The following is a 22045-nucleotide window of genomic DNA, read 5'->3' as shown; positions in this document are numbered from 1 at the left end:
TTTTTTTTTTTTTTTTTTTTTTTTTTTGCAAATAATTTCACCCTATCTAGCAACAACTGGATTTCAATCACTAAAACCACCGCACGTGGGCGGGGAAGGGGTGGGAGGCAGGCAGGCTTTCCACAGATCATACCGGCAAACAGATTTTTAAAGAAACTTTTAGGGGTTTCTGGGCGCCAGCCTCGGGAAGCGGGACTCTCACAAGAGACTTCCAGAGGATCCCACGGGTGGGCTTTGTGGTGAGCACCAGGGATCACGTTTGAAATCCTGCCCTCGCCAGGACACGGGGGAGCTGGTCCCCAGCATCGGTCCCGCACGGATCCATTACCTTCCACGGCTGGTCTCGAGGAAGAGTCGGGTTGGGTTTATTTGATAAGTTAATAAAACTCATGCCCAGGTACTTCTATTTATTTAGGGCTGGAAGGGGAAGGATCTTTCCCAATAGAAAGCTTTGCTACGTTCCCTGACGAGGCTCCCAAAAAAGGTTTCCCTTCCTCAGTCAGAGCTGGATCCTTCATTCCTTCCAGAGCCAGTGGAAAAGGGCCAGAACGCCTCAAAAAATAAAATTAAAAAAAAAAAACAAAGCCAACCAACAAACCACAAAACAAACAGAAGGGCTGCTATTTGTTTCCCCTAAGCAAAAGGAAATCAGAGCAAACCAGGAATGCACAAGTCGGGCTGTGGCTCACACAAGTCTCTCTGGGCCGTGCTCGCCCACCCTGCGAGGCAAAGGCAGCCCCTCCCCGAGCGAAATATCGCTTAATATCGCTTCAGGCCGGGTTCGGTGCCACATCGGGGTGTGACAGAGCAGCGATGGCCACGGGGCTGGCTGGCTCCCGGGGGGCTGCGTGGCCCCCGCTTCTCGGGGAGAGTTAAGCCCCCAGCTCCGAGCAGCCGCACGCTCCCGCGCCTGCCTGTTTCCCCACTTTCTGCATCCAGGCACCCCCCCGGCCGGCCCAGCTCTCGCCGGGAGGGCGATGCCGACATGCAGGAAGGTTTTCCAGGAGAGACCGAACGCATCCTGCATGAAAAAAAAGAAAAAAAAAAAAAAGAAAAAAAAAAAAAAAAAGAGGGGGTAGAGTCACTTCACGTGCCCCACACCACCAAAGCCACCTCACTGGAACCCTTTTATACAATCATTTTCCCAAGATTATGTGGCCCAAGACACGCAGCTGCCAGCCGAGGTCAGCGAGATGCCACCCACACCACCACGCCTGGGTCCCGGGGCTGCTCTGGACAGTGTTTCAGTCCCACGCTCAGAAATTTAATATTCTAGAAAATACACATGCCCCACATGCAGGCATGTCCCTTGGTTAATTCTCCAAGCAAAAAAGCCTCGACCTACTATGGCGATGAGGATGTGCAGCTAATTAACTTTCTAGGAGTCACAGATGAACAGGAAAAAGCACATTAAGAATGGGAACTTGCGATGGGCATGTCTCGGAGGAATTAGCAAATTGCATAAGAGGAATCTTTATTCCGATTATAAATTAACACCAGCGACAAGACCCAGTGCATTTTTACTGCCTCATGAAATAATTAACCCATCAAATCCAGCTCCATGCAAATCAGAAGGGAGAGCAGTATTAAAATCTTTCCATCTTCGCCGGGTGGAAGCACGTACGCTGCCGACGCCGAGCCGGGAGGATCGCCGCCTTCAAACTGCACCCACGGTTACCCCAGTACAACCAGGAATGTGCTAGGAATCACTACTGAGTGCCCCCCTGCCCCCCCCCCAAAAAAAAAAAAAAGATACTTCCCATGGTCTAATCCAGCTGTGATTTAGCACTGAGAAAGAAATTGAAATTTTAAACAACGTGCAGCTATGCCTGGAGCGGGCGTGATGGTCTCTCCCCCCCCCACCCCGCAGCTCTGCCATCCACACACTGTTCTCAGCTTTCCCCCCCCCCACCCCCCCTCCCCGATACGTGACTTGCACGGATTTAGAAAGCAAAGTACACATCCTGGAGGCACACTCTGAGCCAAACGACAGACACCATCGTTAATAAACGTGAGAGTATCCCTCGGATATCTGTTTATCAAGTTCTCAAATCCTTCCCAAGGGTGCTCGCCAAAAATAGCCGAAAATTCACTGTGCAAAAATGCCCAATCCCAGACTATATTCCAAAAAAGCTTGCGAGCCTCGATTTGCAAAAATAGAAAAAGGGCAGGAGCGCAACGCAGTTACGCTTGGAGAGGGTTAACGGGATCCAGCCTCCTACTACAAACATCCACACACACGCACCCGCTCCACTCTCATCCATCCCACGTGAAGATCCGCAGCCTGCTCATGAAAACCATTATGCAGCTGCAAACCACAGCCCGGAATATTTCCAAACGGGCCTGAAACTCAAGTCCCAGACCCCATGCAGGGGTTTCGGCCACACCGACCCTTTCCTGCAGCTCGAGGGGCCAGCGCTGGCACCCGCGGAGCACACGCCAACCCAGGCGAAAGGCTTTTAAAAGGCACTTTAGTGACTGTTTGTTTTAAATCCAAGGAATCGTCCGCCCGTCACATGCGGCTTTATTGATCTACTCTGTACGCAAGGGGAAAAAACAAAACAAAACAAAAAAAACAACAATACAAACCAAACCAAACCCTGTATCTAGCTGACAAGAAAAAAAAAAAAAAAAAAAAAAGTAAAAATCCAATTGAGTTGGTATTTCCAGGACAGAATTACAGCCCTGGCTCCCTATCCTCCTGTCCCCGATCAACTTTTACACGAGAAGTATTGGCAGGCTCCTAGTTATAACTAAATAATGGCCCATCAGCTCTCTCCCTGGATTATACATTAACTCCTGGTTCTCCTGCAACATCTGCCCTCCTCTCCCTCCCCCTGGAACGTTGATCAGCTCTCCCGGGGGACACCCCAAGACACCCCAGCAGCACCCATCCGGGTCCTGGACCGAGCTCAGCCCCGGCAGAGGACCTGCACCCGCCACGGCGGGAGTGATGGAGCTGCTCTCTGCTCACGGGCAGATGTTTCTCAGCAAAACGAAGCCTCGAGGTAGAGGAGATGAAGCTGATTAAGCCTCATTATCCTACTTAGCGTCATGATGGCAGAGCCGAGGACGTCACGCAGCCGGGGAGCGGAAAGAATAGGCGGTTAATAGGAAACGTGAATGCACGTGGGCAGGCAGGTACGGCTGAGCTGATGTGCAGCCCACGAGGGATTTATTATCTCTCGCCACGGCCAGCTTGCCTGCTCCTCTCCCCTGCCCATGCCACCTCCCCAATCCCACCAGTGTCCTGTCCGTGAACTCCCACTTGCTCGGAGAAGCATTTAAGGGCAGCGATCTGGAAAAGGTGGGAGCGAGGGAGAGCTCCTGGAAGCCACAGTTCCGCTGCGCCCGACCCCAGCATCCCACCCAAAGGGCACCCAAAACCCTCCCAAAGGGCACCCAAAACCCACCCAAAGGGCACCCAAAACCCACCCAAAGGGCACAGGAACACTCGTGGGAGCTCCAACAGCCCCCCCCAGCACCGCTGGGAGAGGCCTCGGGGATCCGGCAGCTCGAAGACAAAGGCTACACACGTGCACGTGCAAATTCAGGAGCAAAAGCAGCCAGGAACCATCTGAAATCCAGAGTCAGGGCTGGACGCATCATCTGGACTCTGGTGGGATTCCTCCTGGAAGAGGGAAGCCGGAGCAAGAAACCCATCATGGAAACCCAATAAAACATCACACTCTGAACAAAACCCAGCCAAGTCAGCAGAGCTGCAAGACAGATTTGAAGGATGAGAATAGTACTCCTTAATTCCAGCATTCTTACGCATTATAGCGGACCCAAAATAGCTACTTGGCACTCAGGGGCCTACTGAACCGAGCAGTATTTTTAAGTAAACTCTCCCTCAAAGGTTTCAGGTCTTGGCATCAAAGACCCTCAGCCCCAACCCTTTTTAGTAAAGGCAACAGTGTCTCATCCATCTCCCCAATCACCCGCCCCTCTCCACCCAGAAGCTTCCTCAAATACCAGTTGAAAGCCACATTCTTATTTAAAAAGTAGCTGTAAGGTCAAACAGAGCGAAGGAAGGAGAGGAACCAGTTGTAGGACCCCCGGGGCTGGAGGGGGAAGAGACAAACTGGCCGTTCCTTAGTGGTGTAAGATATTCCAGAAATGATGGCAACATCCTGCTGCAGAACCAGCTCTGCCGCTGTGTCCCCAGCCACCAAACCCAGAACAGCCAGTAAAGACACCCTTTGGCTCAACACAGCATGGGAGAAGACTGTTAAGAAAATGAGGAAGAGCCCCTTTTTTTTAAAAAAAAAACCTCCTGAGGCCCGTTTCTGCAACGGTCCCACTCTCCAAGCACACCCAAATTGCCCCGCTGCGGTTTGCCATCCTCCACCAGCCCAGCGCTCCCGGGCCGGCATCTCCTCCTCCATAAACTCAGCTAAAGGATGAACAAACACGTTAAAGGCTCCACACAGGGAAACGGTGAAAGATAAAGATGTAATAGATTAGATCTGTCTTTTGTAAGGAATTTAATGACTACAGCTGTTCGGCGTCATTAGCCAGTTTGTCTCGGAGGTTTAACCCTCCCGCCAGCCCCAGCTCTCCCAGTGAGCAAACGCTGGGGTACCACTGGAGCCCCCCAGCTCCCAGGGGGGCTGCAGCAGGAGCAAAGCCTTGCTCCCTGCCCGGGGCAGCGGGGCTGGTGTGATAAGGAGTCATTAGAAGCTTTTACTACCTGTTGCTATCCAGCAAACCAATTATGGAGGAGCGCCAGGCAGAGAGAGCGAGCTCTCCGTGCAAAGAGCAGCCTGCTAAAAACAGATCCCTCATTCCTGCCCTCCCCACAGTCTCACCAGCATCCCTCCCCTGGCCAACTTTAAGTGGGGATGGGTGGAAAACCCAACCCGGAGATTTTAACTGGTTTAGAAAGAAGCAAGACTTGTTGGAAATGAAGTGCAACGGCTTAACCCTTGTCCGGGCAGCACTGGCTCCTGAGAGGGCTCCAAGTGAAGGAAGATGCATCACGAGCCAAATTCCCCTGCCAGCAGAGCCCCCCGGGGCAGCTCCAGACTGACCCGCCACTTGCTGATTTTTCATTTCAACGCATTCAGCTTTAACCTCTACCCGTGCTCCTTCCACAGCACCCCCTGTAACTTCTGGGTACCCTGTTCTCTTCCTCAAGCACCCCAAAAGCCCCATCCCCTGCCCGCTGCAGAGTCCCCGCCCAGCCCCAGGAGCCATCCCCGCTGCCTCTGGGCAGGGATCACGGGAGCCCCTCGCCCACCACCAGCTCTCCAGACCCCGCCCGAGTTATCCAAGGGAAGGACAAGCAGCATTTTGCATTTGCACAAACTTTAAGGGGGGCCCTTGCCAGCTCTCCGGCTGGAGGAGACACACACACCCCCCCCTACACACAGGGACCCCCCCCCCCCCCCTTTTGCAGGAACCAAATCGCACTGGGGCAGCAGCATTACCCACGGGGTGCAAACCCTCTGAGCTCAGCGTTAGCACACGCACCAGCTACCAGAAGCCCCGTGGGACAAGCGTGGGGTGGCACACGCTCCCCCACACCGGGAAAACAGCCGAGTCGAGTGAGAGGAGGCAACAGCTCCTCTCCCGTCAGCATCTGAACTGGATTTAAGGCAAGATATAATTGTATTTATATATATATATATAGTGCTGCTCCCTACAAGACCGTCGTCCTCACCACGGCGCACGCTGGCCGCCCTTGTCACCGCTCCATCCTGCTCTTTGCAACCCAAGAATCTCCCTCCTCCGACGCTCTTCCCCCCGCCACACGCTCCCATTTCAAAACGCAGCGGAGAAGAACGCCGGCCAGCAGGAAGAAGCAGGTTTTTGTGGTGCAACTGTTTATCTACCCTGTTGGGAAACATCAAGCTTCGGGCAGCTGATCAAATACATCCCGGGCCCCAGCCAGCACCTCGTAACAAGGGCGATCACCGCCATGGCCAACGCAGGCAAGAAACCTCAGGTTACCGAGAACAGGAGGAGGGGAAAAAAACAACAAAAAAAAACAAAACACAACCAGCTTCCCAGCTCCCGGCCCCCCCCCCTGCATCCTGCAAAGGGTTGGGGAGCCCCGAGAAAAGCCGGGGCACGGGCAGGCAGAGCGCGCGGCGGGGGCCGGGCTCTGAGCTGTCTGACACCGCTGTCGTTTCATTTATTTGCTCTTTACTGTAATGCAGCCACATGCACTAGAAGCAACACACCGTAATATCAAGCAATTTTCTTCGTAGCTGAGTGTTCTGAGAGGCTCAAAAAGTAAGGGAGCGGGGAAGGCTGGTGCTGCGGGGTCCCCTGGACGTTGGGGTAACCAGCTGTATCGCTCTTCAAAGGAAAAGCCTCACACTCCATACTCATAACCACAGATAACCCCCCTTTCCACTAAAATAAATAAAAAATTTTTAAAAGCTCTTTGGGAGTTTTTAAAAATATCCTTACTGACTAAGCCATTCTGATGTTTTCAGCTGTAAAAAAATCCAACAGCTTCCAATTTATTTATTTTTTTAATAATACTCTTCGACAGTAGGATGGGTTCATTCAGTCCTGAAATGCTTAGAGGGTTGGCAGCTCTGCAAATTAAACCCCTGGGCTGAAACAGAAGGTCACACCTGAACTGTCTGCAAAGTGTTGCCAGTTAAAAGAACAAAAGCAGAAGCGTGAAGGGTAAAAAAAAAAAAAGTGAGAAGGAAGAAGACAAAAAAAAAAGCACACAGCCAGCCTAAAGCTGCATTCAGCACTGGCAGAGCCACCCAGGGTCTTGGAGAAAACATGGTTTCATTAAATCTGTGATAAAAACCAACCTGTACCTGGCTTCTGTCGTGGAAGAGCAGAAGCCCCCCAGCCCAGGAACGCCTACTTACCAGCGCCGGGATGAGCAGGTCGGCGAAGTACACGAAAGCTGCTCCCAGAGCAAAGCCCACGGCCACTGGGAAGAAAGCGAAGGCTCCGAAGGTGCCGGCCTCCTCGGCCATGTCGATAGCCGGGGCCAGCAGGGACCAGTAAGAAGCGGCCAGCATGACCTGGGAGATAAAAGGGGAGCGGTGAGAACCACGTAGGCACCGATGCCACGAGGATGTGGCACCTCTGCCAGCAGCCCCCCCCCAGCTGCATGGCCCCTGCAACCCAGAGCCATCCAAACCCGCATCGCGAATCGCTGAAGGATGGTGAAAGTGAGGTTCGTCCCCATTTTCACCCATTTTCTTGGCTCAAAAGCCCCAGGCAGCAAATGAGCGAGCGACAGGAGCCCATTAGGGTGATTTGCTGTGGGATTAGCACGGCCACCACAGCCCTTGAAGGGCAGCAGAGTGGGGAAATCACCCTCCCCTCGGGTGTTTTGCAGAGAGAGGAAGGGATCCACGACCCTGCCAGCCGCCGCACCCCAGCCAAAACTGGGGTGAACCAAATCCGTCCTGCTAAAGTCCTACCGCGGTGTTTGACCAACAGAGTTTGCACCAGGAAAATAAACCTTTCCAGTAGCAGAGTGCTTTTTTTTTTTTTCCCCTTGCTTGCTGCTTAGCAGGGAGAGAGAAGGAACTGCTACCCAAAAAACCACAGAAAAACGGAATCTGGGATTTGTGGGGATCTCCAACCCAGCCCTGCTCAGAGCTGGTTGCTCAGGGTGTAGAGAACAGAAAGCCAAGCAAGGCACCAGTTTCACAAGCTTCTACTAAAGAACATAATATTAACATGCATTTTATCACCTTATCTCTTCCTCTCTGCTGCCTGACGTACTAGGCTGGGTTAATTAAAAAGTCATCAGCCCAGCCCAACGCCCTCAGCAGCAGCCTTGGCCCCTGTTTCTCTCCCTGCAGCCCTTCAGCTCGGCAGGAGCTCAGCTGTGACCAGCCCTGGGCACCGGTCCCATCACACACCGGGAGGAAGCAAGTCGGCGAGACAAGCACAGATGGCCTTAAAAAAAAAAAAAAAAAAAAAAAAAAATCACAGAGATCCATGTTAGGCTTCGGGAAACCGTCTGTGCCAGCAAGGGCAGGGAAACGGCAGCACCCACTGCCCTGCCCTGGGCAGACAGGGTCCTCGGTGCCTCGGGGGGTGGGGGGGGACAGGGTGATGCTCTGAGCTCCCTCCCAGCCCTGTCCACCAGCAAGGAAAAGCATCAAAGGGCAGTTTTCAACAGAGACAGGGGTGTGGGATCAGGATCCAGCAGGAAGGAGCGGAGCGAGCCCGGATAGAGCAGCGGGAGGGATGCTGTGAGAAAAGGTGACCCCATCCCTCCACCCATCAGCATCCCCCCCCCCCCCCCAAAAGCAGCACCCCCCCAAAGTGCCGTTTGCAGGATGCTCAGCAGAGATGCTGCTCAGCTTGCTCTCACAGCACGAGTGCTCGCCGGAAGAGGAGTGCGTAATAAACTATTACATTTTAAATCACTTTTAACAAAGGAATGAGATGCCTATTGCTGTAGACACCAGTCCCTGAGGGATTGTGTAAATCTCAGCTCGCTATGAGTAAGAAGCAAGCAGGCTGTCATGTCAGGCTTAACCACGGCTGTCAAACTTCATATTTCAAACGCCACCTCCTTTAAAAAACAACCACACACCCCAACATGGAAACACAAGCAACAGGGAAAGGCTTTGCAGAATCACATCGTCATCTTATGTTAAGATATCATTTCCCCACGGAAAACAGAGGCCTGACACTGCTCAGCCTACAGATCCCGTCACCACCGAAGTCAGCAACGGAGCTCCCACCAGCTTCGCCCTACACGGGCTCCGGGGGAAGATGATGACAGAGCTTTAAGCCACCTCAGCCTCACCAGCTGAAGGAGCAAACTCCTGGGCTGCAACAACCACCTTCACGTGCTTGGGAAGGAAAAGCGATTTATTCCTACACTCTTTTACCCAGAGGAAACCCTTGACCTCACTTGGTGGGGGAGCTGGAAGTCGTCACCCTGCAGCAGCCAGCAGAAGAGACAATGTCCCCGTGCCTCCCATCAGGTGTGGGTTTAGGGACGTGGGCTTGCCTGGGAGCAGCCAAGGTCCTGCCTAAGGGTGCTAGCTCCTGCCCACCCTGCTCAGCACCTGAGCTGGCACTTACCCCTCTGGTTCAGCAGCATCCCTCATCAGACGATGCTCATGAACTAACAAGAGGGTGAGGATTTCTGCCAGCGACCTGTTTTAAGTAACAAAAATCACACTCTATTTCAAATCTTGGTAATTGTCCAACCAAGGACAAGAACCCAAACCCCACCAATGTCACCAAGCAAGCTGGTGTCAAAGGCAGGAATAAAAGAGAAAAAGCCTGCCTGGGCTCTCCTCGGATCAATAAGACATGAAGCCACTTCAGCAGAGTACAATTTTCTGGACAAAGTCTTCCCCTCGCACCAGCCCCGCTCAGCCCAGCCAAGATGGGGAGCAGGGGACCCACAGCGTGCCGGCTCGCTGGCACCGGGACACGCGCCCACTGCCAAACTGCATTTGGACATTTTTGCAAAGAGACTTCGTGCTCCAGAGCCAAGACGCAACAACACCATTAAATCCACCGGCTCTTGGGAAAACAAGCTGCAGTTGAGCGGGGAGGAGAAAGCGTGCAGAAGGCAGCTGCATATCTAAAGCATCCCTGGGTTGCGGGGAGCCCGAACGCTTCCCTGCGATGCATCAGCATAACCGGAGACAAAACCCAGGCTCAAAGCCTGACTGCCTCGTGCCACGGAAAATGACTGAATCCAGGGCTGTGTCCTCATGCTGACGGGAAACCCTCAAAACAAGCCAGGCAGCAAGATTTATAACCACACCGTGCCCCAGCACCACTCCCAGGGACTGACGGGTCTCCATCGCTGATCCCCGGGCACCAGCACCTCCTTCCAGGCAGGGGCCCGATGCGGGTGCCCAGTCGGGGCTCTCCCAAACGCTGCGGTGCCAACACTCCTCCCCACCCGGGTCGTGGAGCCAGCACCACCCCAGTTCTGCTCACGCAGCTTCAGAGCTGCACAGATTTTTATTTTTTTTTTTTTTTTTTCCTGCAGATACAGAATAAACAAGGCAATGATCTTCATCCCCAGCCGCAGCTGGCCCTGCTGAAGCCCAGGGCGAGGGAGACAGTGCCTGTGCACCCAAGTTTGATATCACACCACTGCATTAAAATGAAAGCCCTCCTCTTATCCGCTACAAGCGGCAAATTCTCGTCACAATCCTGCGGGATCTCCGAGACGAAAACAGCAGCTTCAAGGGAAACAGCCACGTTAACGGCGTGCGGCTCGGAAAACCCAAACCGCTCACAAGCAAAGGAGATCCCCTTGGCAGGCCGGGAGAGAAAAGCAGAAGGTGAGAGACTGGCAGGAGACTTTCCCTGCCAAACTTTTTAGCTTGACTTCATTAAGGCTCCAACAACAAGAACCGGTCTCAGTAGACCAGTGTAAATTACTGCTGCTGTTTTTAGGCAGCACTGAAAGGGAATATTCAACACCAGACAGGTTAAACAGTGTGTCTTTATGAGTTTCTGCTTTACCTGGGACAGAAGAAGAAATCAAACTGCAACCCAGTAAAAGGAATAGGCAGGTGAGGCTGCAGGGAAGGACGGCTGCAAGTGTTTGTGTAGTGTTTATGATGCCTGAGAGCACAGCACCTCCAGGACAACACTGAGATAACAGAGAACATCTTTAAAAAAAAAAAAAAAAAAAAAGGTCCTATTTAAGATTATCAAGATTTAAGAGAAAAGCCAGAATTCCACATCAGATGCCCAAGCAAGCAAAGCCTTGTCTCCATGGAAACACATCACCTCAGAGGCTTTTGCATACAAAACCCTCTATTACCCACAATTTCCAGAAAGGGAACTGAGGCAGAGAGAAGCTAAATGCTCAGACCCCTGAGCGGAGGTACCAGGCTGGAAGAAGCTGAGCTCCTCAGCACCGCAGCAACCAGGCACACAGGTCCCCTCCACCCGAGAGGAGGCTCCTGCCCTCAGACGTGCTCGGCTGGAGCCGTGCCAAACGAGGATTTGGCTTCGCGGCCGGGATGCTCCCAGCACGTCCCAGCTCAGGGCACGGCAGTGGGACCGCGTGCCCGGGCTGACACCGGCCCCCCCCCTGCACATCTGCACAAAGGCAGCGCCGAGCAGCGGCTTTCTGGATCCCAAACTACCACCCTGCATCCCTGACCAGCCTCCTCAAAGCCGCCTGGACATCCCCGTCCCGTGCCGTCCTCCTCCTGGTTCAGCAGTGGTAGGGAAGTTTTTAGTTCATTCTGGTTTTATTTGCCTTCACAAGTTCCCAGAAGACAAGCAGGCAAATCATGACCATCAGGAGAGAGAACCACCCATCAGACCCTGTTTTACCAGCAAATTTGGTCTTGGAGAGCACATTGAACACTCCCTGGAACCCAGATGACTATCGGAGATCCCGAGCTAAGTACCAAAACAGCAAGGGTAGAAGCAATACCTGCCTCTGACAGTGCAGGAAGAGGAGGTTTGCTGGCTCTGACAGAGCACAAGGGAAGGTTAATTAAACCCAGCAGCCCAGATTTCAGAGCAGAGATAAAGAGGAAGTGAAGTTCTGCCTCTCTCCACCCAGTGCTCAGAGAAACCATCCGTACGTATCTGCGAGAGATCTGCATCAAAGACAGGGTGTCTGAAACAGAAATCCCTTGCTGCAAGGGAAGTAGTCCACGCTCAGGGCAATGCCACTGCCTGAAGAAACACTTCTTACAGGGAGGAAGAGAGAAAGAAAAACAGTACAAATAGGTTTTTTAATCCGGCTGCGCCGCGTCCTGCTGTTTCCCCTACACAAAGCCAGCCTGCCAAAAACACAGAGAGCCCGCGCTGCTGGTAAGGTTCCCCCAACACCAGTTCTGCAGCACGAGCCTGGGTGAGGCAGGAACAGCCCCTCATCCCAGTCAGACAGGAGGATTCCATAGCCCCGTGGGTTCCCTCTCCACTGCTCCAGCCTCAGGCTTGCAGCCCGCTCAGCTCCACCATCACATCCCATCACGTCCCAGCTCCACCGTCCCACTTCCCACCCCACGCGCAGGGAGCTGCGGGTCACCCACGGTCCCTCCTGCCGAAGGGCTGTCCTGAAAGGCCGGGTCAGGAGATGGTTTCTCCTCCAGCTTCTCTGTGGACTCTTTGCAAAACCACCAAGCACACACATCACCAGCGCTTTCTTTGTCTGCAGAGGGAGGAAAACACTTCTCACATAATTAAACTCTTTTGGATAAGGATGAGATGGACACTCAGCCAGGCAAGCAATTACAACACTGCCCAGCTAGGAAAAAGAAAAACTCTGGGGGATCCTGATGCCTGGGGGTAACATCCAGCAAACCCCCTCCTCCTCGACCCCAGGTTGCTGCAAGGGGGAGGCGTCAAGGTGCGAGGTGGAGCGTGGCCCTGGCAGGGGGATCCACCAGCCCCTCGACAGACACAAGGCAAAAAGCTACGGGCACATCTGGAGCAAACTGAGCCAAAAGGAAGATGAAAGTTCCAACCACTGGTGCTTTTGCCACGTCACCGCCACCCAAACGCTCGACCACGGAGCGGGAACCTGCTCCTGGTGAGCCCAGCAGCCCTAGAAGCAACAATCACCCACAGATCTCTGGCATCCTCCTCCGAAAGAGCCGGTCCCGGCCGTGCAGCATTAGGGCAGGGCTGCAGTGGCCCTGGGTGCCACAGGCAGCTCACTCCAACCAGCACCAGCTTCAGCAGCTCAGGCCTATAAACACAACCTAGAAACCTTCACAAATTGCAGCTCGTGGGTGGTTTATGTGGCAGCAACCTTCTGCCAGCGGAACCTGCCACCACGGGCTTCCTCGCTGACATTCCCCTCCAGACACCGCAGCAACCCCAGAAAAAGAATTCCCCTTTCCTTGCTCCGAGCACAGCAAATTGAAAGAAGCTGGGAAGGGGAGGGGGGGGGTGGAAGAAAAAAAAAAAAAAAAAAAAAGGCAAACATTTGCAGGACTTCTGCTTCTGCCACAGGGATGACTCAGTGCTCCTGGCAGGGTGACGTGGTGGCCGTGGGATGGACGGCACCCCGCCGTGCCAGGGCGGCACCTGAGCTGGGACAAACACCCCGCCGTGCCCCGGTGCCTCCCCAGCTGCGGGGCGGTCACGCCGGCTGCTTCGGGGGACACTGATGCCACAGCCAGGGGACAGCCCAGCCCACGCTGTCCCCAGCACGCGTCTCCCCGCCACCACAGAAGCGGCTCCGACTCAGCTTGCAGGGATGAGGGTGTGTCTTCCAGAGAAAAACAGCCCAGAAATCAAACCACAGAGGAAAGCTCTGGAATGGCCAATACCTAACGCAAGTGATTCATCTGTAAACAACGGCCCAAGAATCCGCTACAACAGACAAGTTGAATTAACGACATCATTAGCAGGTCACAGGCACGCTCCAGGAAAAGCTTGCTAGGGAGCAAACCGATCTTTGTAGCATTTCACGTCACCCACCACGGCAGGCTCTGGCTTGCTGCAGCTGAGTTTGCTTCAGGCAGTGGGAACAGCAAAAGACCTGCGACCTCCCGAGCAGCAAACGGTCAAATTGCACCTTGAGTAGCGGCTCTGCAACGTCGGGGGGGGGGTGCGCGGGGAGGAAGGAGCCCCACTCCACGCACAGCTTCGGCACGAGCGGCGTTACGGCACGCTGCGGGACAGATCACCCGTGCTGCCGGGCTCGTGGGGCACCCCAAATCCTGGCAGCGTCGCCCACGCTCCGGGGGCTGGGGACACAGTGAGCAGGACCTGGCAGAGCTCTGAGCCCCAGCACAACCCCCCCCCCACGCCCCGGGGAGATGCACCTTCCACCCAGAGCACATCCCCGGGGGCTCTCAGGCACGCTCCAGCACCTGAAGGAAAAACAATCAAGTAGGACTGAGCCTCCACCTCATCACCCCAGCAACTGGGCAGTGGCGGGGTTGGGGGGGGTCTATATTCACGAGCCCCAACACAATTTCAAGCCACACAGTGTCACGACTTCCTGCAAGAAAGATGCAGTAAGCCCCGTGTTTAGTGCGCACCTTTGATGGAGGGCTCCAGTGTCTTTATTCCCCCTTCTCCCAAGGGCTTAAATCACCCGTGCTCTGCAGGAGAGCAAGAAGCACAAGGCAAGCCATGCACATCAGCCTCCAGGACGAGGGTTCTCCTGCTCGTCATCACACCAGAGTTCCAGGAGCAATTCAGAAGCCCAAGGAAATGGGAGGAGTAACTCAGTAGAGCCAAATCCAGCGTGGGCAGCTCGACGTCCTCGTGCCCCTTGTTGTGCCACCTCCATCCTCACCAAAGAGGCACCGAGACACAAGACGTGACCGGCACCACCCCGTGCTCTTCCCCATCCCACCTGCACCTCAGGCAATTATCCAAGAAACACTAACAGGAGAAGGCAACCAAATAAAGTGTGACGGGGCTTCAGAAGTGTTGGCAGGAGAACACAGGCAGAGATGGGGAGTAAAAGGATGCTGTACTTACCCCCGCGGCGAAGCCTAAGCTCCCATCTAGGATCCGCCTCTGAAAAAAAAAAAAAAAAAAAAAAAAAAAAAAAAAAAAACACACAAAACACATGATTTATTCCCGGCAGAAGCAGCGGAGCGCAACCACACCAGAAACCACGCAGAGGGGGAAGCCAGCTGCCACACTGACACAACTTTCTTCTCCCCGTTTCTGCAACCCGAGTGGTTTCTGTGCTCTGAGGCAAAAGCCGCGTTTCTCGCGCAGGGGAACCCCCGGTCCCAGGGTGACGGCACCCCACCATCACCAAGAGCATCCTGGCTCCCTCGACCCACGGACACTGCCCAGCCTGGGCTCGGCCCATCCAGTGCCCACGCCAGAGGATGCAGAAAGGCAAAGGAGAAACCTGTGCACGCTGCCCTGTATTTCCCCCCCCTTGAAGATTTTGATTCCTCTAAGAACAAGCTGCTGTAACCAAAGCCATTTCTCTTGTAGTCACCCAGCACGCACCCTGCCCACTTCACTCCCAGCACAGTTTTTCTCCTTTAACACATCGCCCCCCCCCCCCCCCCCCCCCCCCCCCAGGAAGAAAAACCAACGTGCTACTGCAAAGGGAATCTCACTTTGCAACAAACCCCTGAATAAATCATCACAAGAGAGAGGCATAAATAATAAATCCATCTGGGCAATTTTGAACACAACAGCAAGGGGGAGGCCGCTAATTTTGAAATACAAGGCGACTTAAAGATCAGCACTTTGTTCCGAGCGCGGGCTAACCCGAATCCTGGAGATGTGGCAGCAAATCCAAGTTACGGGAAGAGAACCTGCTGTTCCAACCACAGAGCCCTGCCTGCGGCTCTGCCCCATCTCCCAAACACCGTGAGCTGTGCTACGGCACATACCACAGCCTGGCCTCAGGAATTTGATTTCCTTCTCTCTTGTTTGGAGAAATTAGATTTTTTTTTTTTTTTTTTTTCTCTCCTTCTGGCCCAGGACCAACGTCAAGTCCCTCACGCTCAGGACCTGGCAGCCTCCCTCCATCCCGGGTTCCGTTGGCGTCTCGGGGACGGGACCCCAGCACCCACCTGCCCGCTGGAAAACACAAACACCAGCGCTGAGCCGGCCGCCGTCAGCCCCCAGGTGAGGAAGGTTCCCAGCACTGCCTGGACCACCGGCCCGTGTCCCGGGATCATGCTGACCTAGGAGAGACGGGGCACGTCAGGAGAAGCGCTTGGTGTTTAAAGACAGAGAATAACCCCCCCAAATTCCTCCTGGGTTAACAAGGGAGCACCCCAAACCCCCCCACACACACACACCAAAGGGGACAGAGTGAGCTTAAGCATCCTCCCCGAGCTTCTCTCTTCCCCTTAAGTACGGCTTTCTGGTTTAATCTGAGCTCAGAGGAGCAGGAAGGACAGGATTCAGCACATCCCAACCCCACGGTGATTTTGAGCGGGAGAACCGGGTAGAAACGGGTGCCCAAACCTCGCCGAGCGAGGGGATGCCTCAACCCACGTCCCCGGGGCATCGCGTCCCGCTTCTCCAGTCGTGTCACAAAACCCAATTTGAGTCGAGCTGAAAGGCGAACGCCCCCGCAGCACCCGGGACCAAGCAAAAAAAGGGGAACGAGTCCCAGGGATGGGCCACCAAAATAAAGGTCAGGGGAGCAGCACCACCAAGAAAACACAGGCATGTGTATATAGACATATCATACACACGCATTTATAAGCAAATATCTCAAAACACGCGTGTATTTATACATAAATATATAAGAAATACACACATGACTGCCTTCTTACCCTCCCAGGCCCCCGGCCTTGCACCAGAGGCGCTGCCAAACCCCGGGGGGGTGGGTGCTGGGGTCAGACCCCCCTCACACGGCTGCCCGGCCTCGGGGAGAGGGAGACCCCCCCCCCCCCTCCGCACCCCAAGCTCCCCCAGTTCCCAAGGAGGGGGGACACCCCAACACCCCCCACCGGGCCCCCCCCTCCCCAAACCGTACGGCAGGCACACCGGCGCCCTGCACCCCCCGGGCCCTACAGCCGCGACGCTGGGCCCGGGGCTCCGGCAGCCCCCGAGCCCGGGACCCCGGCAGCCCCCGGGCCCGGGACCCCCAAACCGGAGCCCCCCGCTCACCGCCCGGCGCTCCCCGCCACCACTTCCTGGTGCCCGGCACACGTGTCGCCGCCCCGCCCACCACCGCGGCCTCGGCCAATGGGAGAGCAGCGGGGGCGGGCCGCCCGCGGCTCTGCGTTTCGAGCGAGTGAGGGGAAGGGAGAGTGAGGCGGGCGGGCGGGCGGTGCGGGCGGGCGCGGCAAGGAGTCGCGGAAGAGGAGCTGTCGCTGTCGTTGTCACCCCCGAGCTCGACGCATCCCCCCCCCCCCACGGCAAGATGACCCCCGGACAGGGCTTCCCAAAGTCAGTTTCTGGTCTCTGTGTGCTGGGGTACCCTGAGAGCAGCCCTTCCTGCCCCCCAGCAGCTTGTGAGTGTGGCCCTGACATCAGTGCAATGAGCTCTGCCCGTGCTCTGCAATCAGCCGTGCTCATTAACAACCAGAGGCTGCACCTTAATGATCGGCACATGGCAGCCTGCTGGAAACAACCCCCCACCCATCACTGCTGTCACCCCCATCCTCAGCACGGCCTTCAGAGGGTGCGTTGGGCGCCGCTCTGTCCTCTCCCACCCGTTGATGTCCCCCCAAAGCACCGTCACGGGGCACACGGTGGCCAAACCTGTAGCCCCGGATGGGCTGGGGGGGAGAAGCAGCTCGGGCACTGATTCCTCCTGGCAGCTCAGCAGCATTGGCAAGAGGGAGAGGGGCTTTACGCCGGTGGCCACGGGGCTTTGGGGCTGGCTGGTGCCTCCTGCTTGTGCCACAGCAGGAGGCTCAGGGGGTGGCAGAAGGACACATCCAGCTCTTTTGCAACATAACCCTCCTTTATTAGAGTGTTTATCTTTTAACAGCCTTTGATCAGCCTCCCCTGCCACAGCTGGGAAAGGTCAAGGCCATTTGAAACCTCCCTGATTTAGGATTTAATCAATCTCCCCCTGTAATTGCCTCCATCCTTCATTAGCTCCCGTCACAAGGCAGATGCAGCACGAGGGGACAGCTGGGAGGGACGCAGGGACAGAGCAAACAGAGGTCCCCTGGCAGGGCTGGGGACACCGTGGTCTGGGGGCGGCTGGCAGGGATGTCCCCCGCTCGGGGACGTGTGGGCGGCCCCGGGGCGATGGGGACAATCGTGATGGCAGTGCGGCGCCGTGCAGAAGCATCAGCAAAAATCAATTCACACACTCCGCACCGTTCCCCGGTGTCATTGCGGTGTGCAGGGACACCTCCACGTCCCCTTCCCCAGGATAACAGGGCTGCCCCAGCACCAGCTGCTCCTCCTGCCATGCAGGGACTGGGACGGGGCCCGGTCCAGCCCCGTCCCCACGCTGGACAGATGGAATCCCCCCCTGCTGCACCCCAACACGGGCAGGCAAAGGCAGCGCCAGGGCGGGCTGGCAGCTCCTGCGTGGCCCCCGACTGCAGCAGCACCGAGAAGGATGAGACCAGCGGTCGCAGCCATGACCTGGAGTCTCTGAATTGCATTTTAAACCAAAAAAAGGGGCACAAATTCTTGTGCAATCTCTCACATTAAGGTGCGTGAGACGCTTCAAGGGGCGGCATGGCAGTCCCAGCTCCAGGGAGCCCTGGGGCCACCGGGCAGCCAGGATCCCAAATCCCTTTTTCTTTTTTTACAGTAAAACTCCTCAGACGTGCCTCTCGCCGGGCACGGCGCTCGCCCCATGTCCCCTTTGCGTAAGCTGGGCGCACGGCCGGGCCTTTTCCCAACCCAAACCCATCCGTGTCAAACCAGGGCAGTAAACGGAGCCAGCCTGGACCCGCACCAAACCGAGGGACCCAGGGCCACCCCAGGGGACAGGGCAGGGGAGCAGCGCAGCACCGCAGGCAGCGTCACGCCATCGCCATCCCACGAGCTAACGGCACCTGCGGGTCCCAGGGGACAAAGTGACAGCTCTACGCTTCTCCGCCGGCTTTAGGCTCCCCGTGAGAGACACGACGGCCGCGGCGCAAGGCTGGGGGAGCGCGGAGCCCCGCCGGCACCGAGCCACGACCCGCGGCTGCTCGGAACAGGAGGGGACACGAGTGCCAGCGGGCCGGTGCGTGCCGTAACTCACGCCGGCATTTCAAGCCTGCCTGCCAGACGCGGAGAGCTGTTAAGTCCCGATTTAATGCGAGCGACCCTCCAACAAACTAGGCACAGCGGGGAGAGGCACGGGCAGGCGCAGAGATTTCGGGCCGTGGTTGCCAAAGGCTCATTAGCATCAGGGGTTTAGCGATATGATTCATGGGGAATGTGTGCGGCAGCTTTCGCGGCAGCCCAGCCCCGGTACCCTCGGCAGAGATCAATAAACTAATTACGGAGGCAAATAACAGCAGGGCCAGAATGGGAGAGGTGGGAGAGGGAGGAAGGAGCTGTTTGCAGGGAGGTCTGGCGGGAGCGGGAGGCAGCCCCCGGGGAAGGAGCCTTGTGCAGGGGGTGGGGGGCTCTGCAGCCCACGGCACCTGGGTGCTGTGGGTGCGTGGGGATGCTGTGGGGATGCTACCGCCCGCCCTGGCCGCAGGTGAAGGCGCCAGCATCCCTCCCTCCCCATCCCTCACCGCTGCAGACACTGCCTGATTAGATCACCTCCAGCCAGCCCAGTTCTGCCCTGCCTCCGGGCACGGGGAGATGGTCCAGGCCTGTTTGTCTGGTTAATTAGCAGAAAGCCAAGCCTCCCCCCATCCCAGGCATCCCCGTAATTGAGCCGGGCAGCCTCCAGCCAGGCGTCAGCGGAGCCACCAAAGCCGCTTGTGGCTGTTGGGCTGGAGATGGGAAGGGAAAGGACGGGGAAAGGGCAGTGTCACCCCAAGTGCCCACGGGAGAGGAAACACCACAGTCATCTCTGCCTGTGCTGGGCCTGTCCCTACAGCCCCGGGGGACAGCGGGGTCCCTCCGAGGGCAGCGTGCTGGGGAGGAGCAGGCTTGGGCACGGCTGCCCCCCATGCGTTCCTCGGGCCGGCACTGTGCCCTGGGACTGGGGACAATGACGGGGCCAGCGAGGCATCACTTTGCTCCCTGCAAAGCTCCTTCCCACCACGCCATGGAACACTGCAGCCGGGCACCCAGAGGAAAGGCGATGGGAGGAAGCTTTAACCCCCACGGACCAGTCCCCCAGCACAAACTGGGGGGGGGGGGCAGAGCAAAGACTCGGCATTTTTGCCATCGGTCATCGACAGAGGTGACGGGAGAGACCAGCAGAAGGGCTGTGGGCAGGGACACTCCTGAGACAGAAACGGACGGGGCTGAGACAGGCAGGGCATGTGCGGGGACCCCGTGGCACCCACTTGAGACCCAAAAGTGGCCCCACGCACCCCCATCCCACCCCCAGCAGGCTGCGGGTGGGAGGAGCACAGGAGGAGCAAACTGCAGGGCGAGATGCACTCAGGGGCAAATCCTTCCCCTCCCGACCGCTGGGGAAGAGCCGCTGCCTCCCAGTTCCCCCAGTTGCCCTCCACCACCTCACAGCGCAGACCAGAGGGTCCCACTGGTCCAACACAGCTGCCTTAATTCCTGCAAAATGCTGGAGATCTCACTGCCTCCCCTCCCTGGATCGGGGAGAAAGGCCGGCTCACCCTACCCCTCCGTTGGCAACCAAACCCCCAGCTCCTTACAACACTCGCTTCCAGGACAGGGGTCGAAAGCGCTGTTTTCCACGGGGAGTCTTGCAGAACAGCTGGGAATGGATGGCAGGAAACTTGGAAGGACTTAAAAAATCCCTTTGTGGTCACGTAATCCCCATGCCCCTCTCCCATGGGTTATATATTGGCCCTCGAAGCCGTGTGGGAAGAGGCTGTGCATTTCTCCTATATCCAGCCCTGCCAGTAAATTGCTTTTTAGCAGTGTGGATGCTTCCCAGGCTAAAGGACAAAGAGGAGTGTATCTGCCAGCACCAAACCAGCTGCTGGGGTACAACGTCTCTCTGAACCAGGGACCACCCAGAGATACAGAGCAGACTCTACACTAGCCTTTAATTCAACCCTAAATCTAAGCAGAATAACAAAAATATCTTCAAAAGGCTCAAGCATGGCTTCCTGATTCAGCTAGCTGCTGCTGCAGTCCTTGCTGGATGGGTACCAGCTCAGATCAGCCCCTTAATACACACCGGCCCATCATTTCCTGAGGTTTGGGGTTTTTTTAATGAAGATCAGATCTGGTTTTAGCCAAATGAGCTTGCTGGCTGAATTCACACAGCTCCCTGTCCCCTGCATCCAACGCCAGCTTCCCACGGAGGGCAAAGCGAAGGGCAGAGGATGCCCAAAGCCGGGATGCTCCGCAGGCAGCTCCGAGCAGCCCCACAGCCGGTGAGAGGCATCCCGGGACCCCTGCACTTGCCCCGGGATCCCCACGCTCGCCCTGCCCCGGCCACCCACCACTCCAGCCCCCCAGCACAGCGGGAGGACCACGCTCAGCACCACTCTGGGTGCTGGGAGAAACCGCTGCGAGCCCAGGCTGGGGGTTGGTCCCAGTGCCAGGGTGAGGGAGGACCGCGGCACGCCGACCTGCCACCAGCAAGACTTTCCAACCACGGGGACTGTGAGCCGAGGGACCCCCGGGGAGGGATGTGGCAGCGTCACCAATTTAGGGGAGAAATTCAAGGAGGCAGCGCTGGAAAGGCGCACAGCAAGGCTTGATGCTGCCCCTCCCGCTGCCGGCTGCCAACACGGCTTTGAGGGAAGGGCACGGTCAGAACATCATCCCCCCCCCCCCGGGGGGCACTGGAACCAGCCGAGAGAGGATAAAACAACTGTGAAAAGGTCACAAGACATCAAAACCCACTCCTGCGCCACGCCGGTGGGCTGCACTCCCTCCACTCTGGTGTCGGGGAATATCTCTGCTCTGCCTGGAGCGGCATTCCCGGGGCTTGCACGGGTGACACGCAATGGGACACCCCAGCCCTGGCGAGCAGCACCCCGCAGAGACCCCATCTCCCATCCGCATCACCCAAACCGTCTTCTCCCCTATCTCCTCGCCCACTGTTACTGGGATATGAATTTCCACGTCGTTTCTTCCAGGAGAGGCTTTTTCCAGCCTCCTAAAGGTTTATGAGGATGATTGTGACTGTCACTCGTGGTCCAGGAGCCTGTGTCTTCAGATCTACCTTGGGAAGTGGATGGCTAAGTGCAAATGAGAACCTCCCAGCCCCTCTTGCCGCAATCAGCAGCCTTGCTCCGGGCTCTTTGTTCCAAGTCACTCTTAATTTCCTGCTTTCTATTGTTTCTTTGATAACTGATGGAAAGGGGGTGTGTGGGGGGGGAAGGAATAGCCATTATTTAATTGCTTTCAAGATCTCAAACAAACCAGAGCAGAGGTTATCTCCCCCAAACCTCTCTTTTTTGGTCTTCCTCCTCCAGTTATTGTTACTGGGTAACTGCAGAGGGAGAGGCTGTGGCAGTGGCCACCCGTATTGCGCAAGTCCCCAGAGATCCCCAAGCCCTGGGCAATCGCCACCCCCCCTTCTCGCCTCCCCCAGGCTGTGCCAAGCCACCAAGGACCTGCCTGTGGCTGCAAGGTGCAAAACCCTGGGGCCAAGGTACTCTCAGCTTCCCGGGGGAGACTTGGGGACTCT

At 56.3% G+C, this 22045-nt stretch overlaps 1 protein-coding gene across 5 annotated transcripts in view; it reads right to left on the bottom strand.

Moving 5' to 3' along the window:
* Positions 1-22045, bottom strand: part of SLC39A11 (solute carrier family 39 member 11) — a 115016-nt gene that overhangs the window by 80560 nt on the left and 12411 nt on the right. For 2 of the 5 annotated variants that reach the window (XM_033002326.2, XM_042802616.1), the window contains exons 2-4: positions 15453-15566; positions 14389-14427; positions 6843-7001 (exon numbers count right to left, since the gene is read on the bottom strand). In XM_033002326.2, coding sequence (XP_032858217.2) covers positions 6843-7001; positions 14389-14427; positions 15453-15560 — 306 coding nt within the window. In that variant the 5' untranslated portion in view covers positions 15561-15566. Of the gene's footprint in view, positions 1-6842; positions 7002-14388; positions 14428-15452; positions 15567-16369; positions 16389-16503; positions 16551-22045 lie in introns of those variants that run through there. The other 3 variants (XM_042802615.1, XM_042802614.1, XM_042802617.1) reach the window with 3 other exon arrangements.

Source organism: Tyto alba, unplaced genomic scaffold (assembly GCF_018691265.1).
Source record: "Tyto alba isolate M040663 unplaced genomic scaffold, T.alba_DEE_v4.0 Super-Scaffold_39, whole genome shotgun sequence".
Taxonomy (NCBI): Eukaryota; Metazoa; Chordata; class Aves; order Strigiformes; family Tytonidae; genus Tyto; species Tyto alba.
Note: the sequence above shows the minus strand (reverse complement) of the source record. Positions and strands in the feature narration are given on the sequence as shown.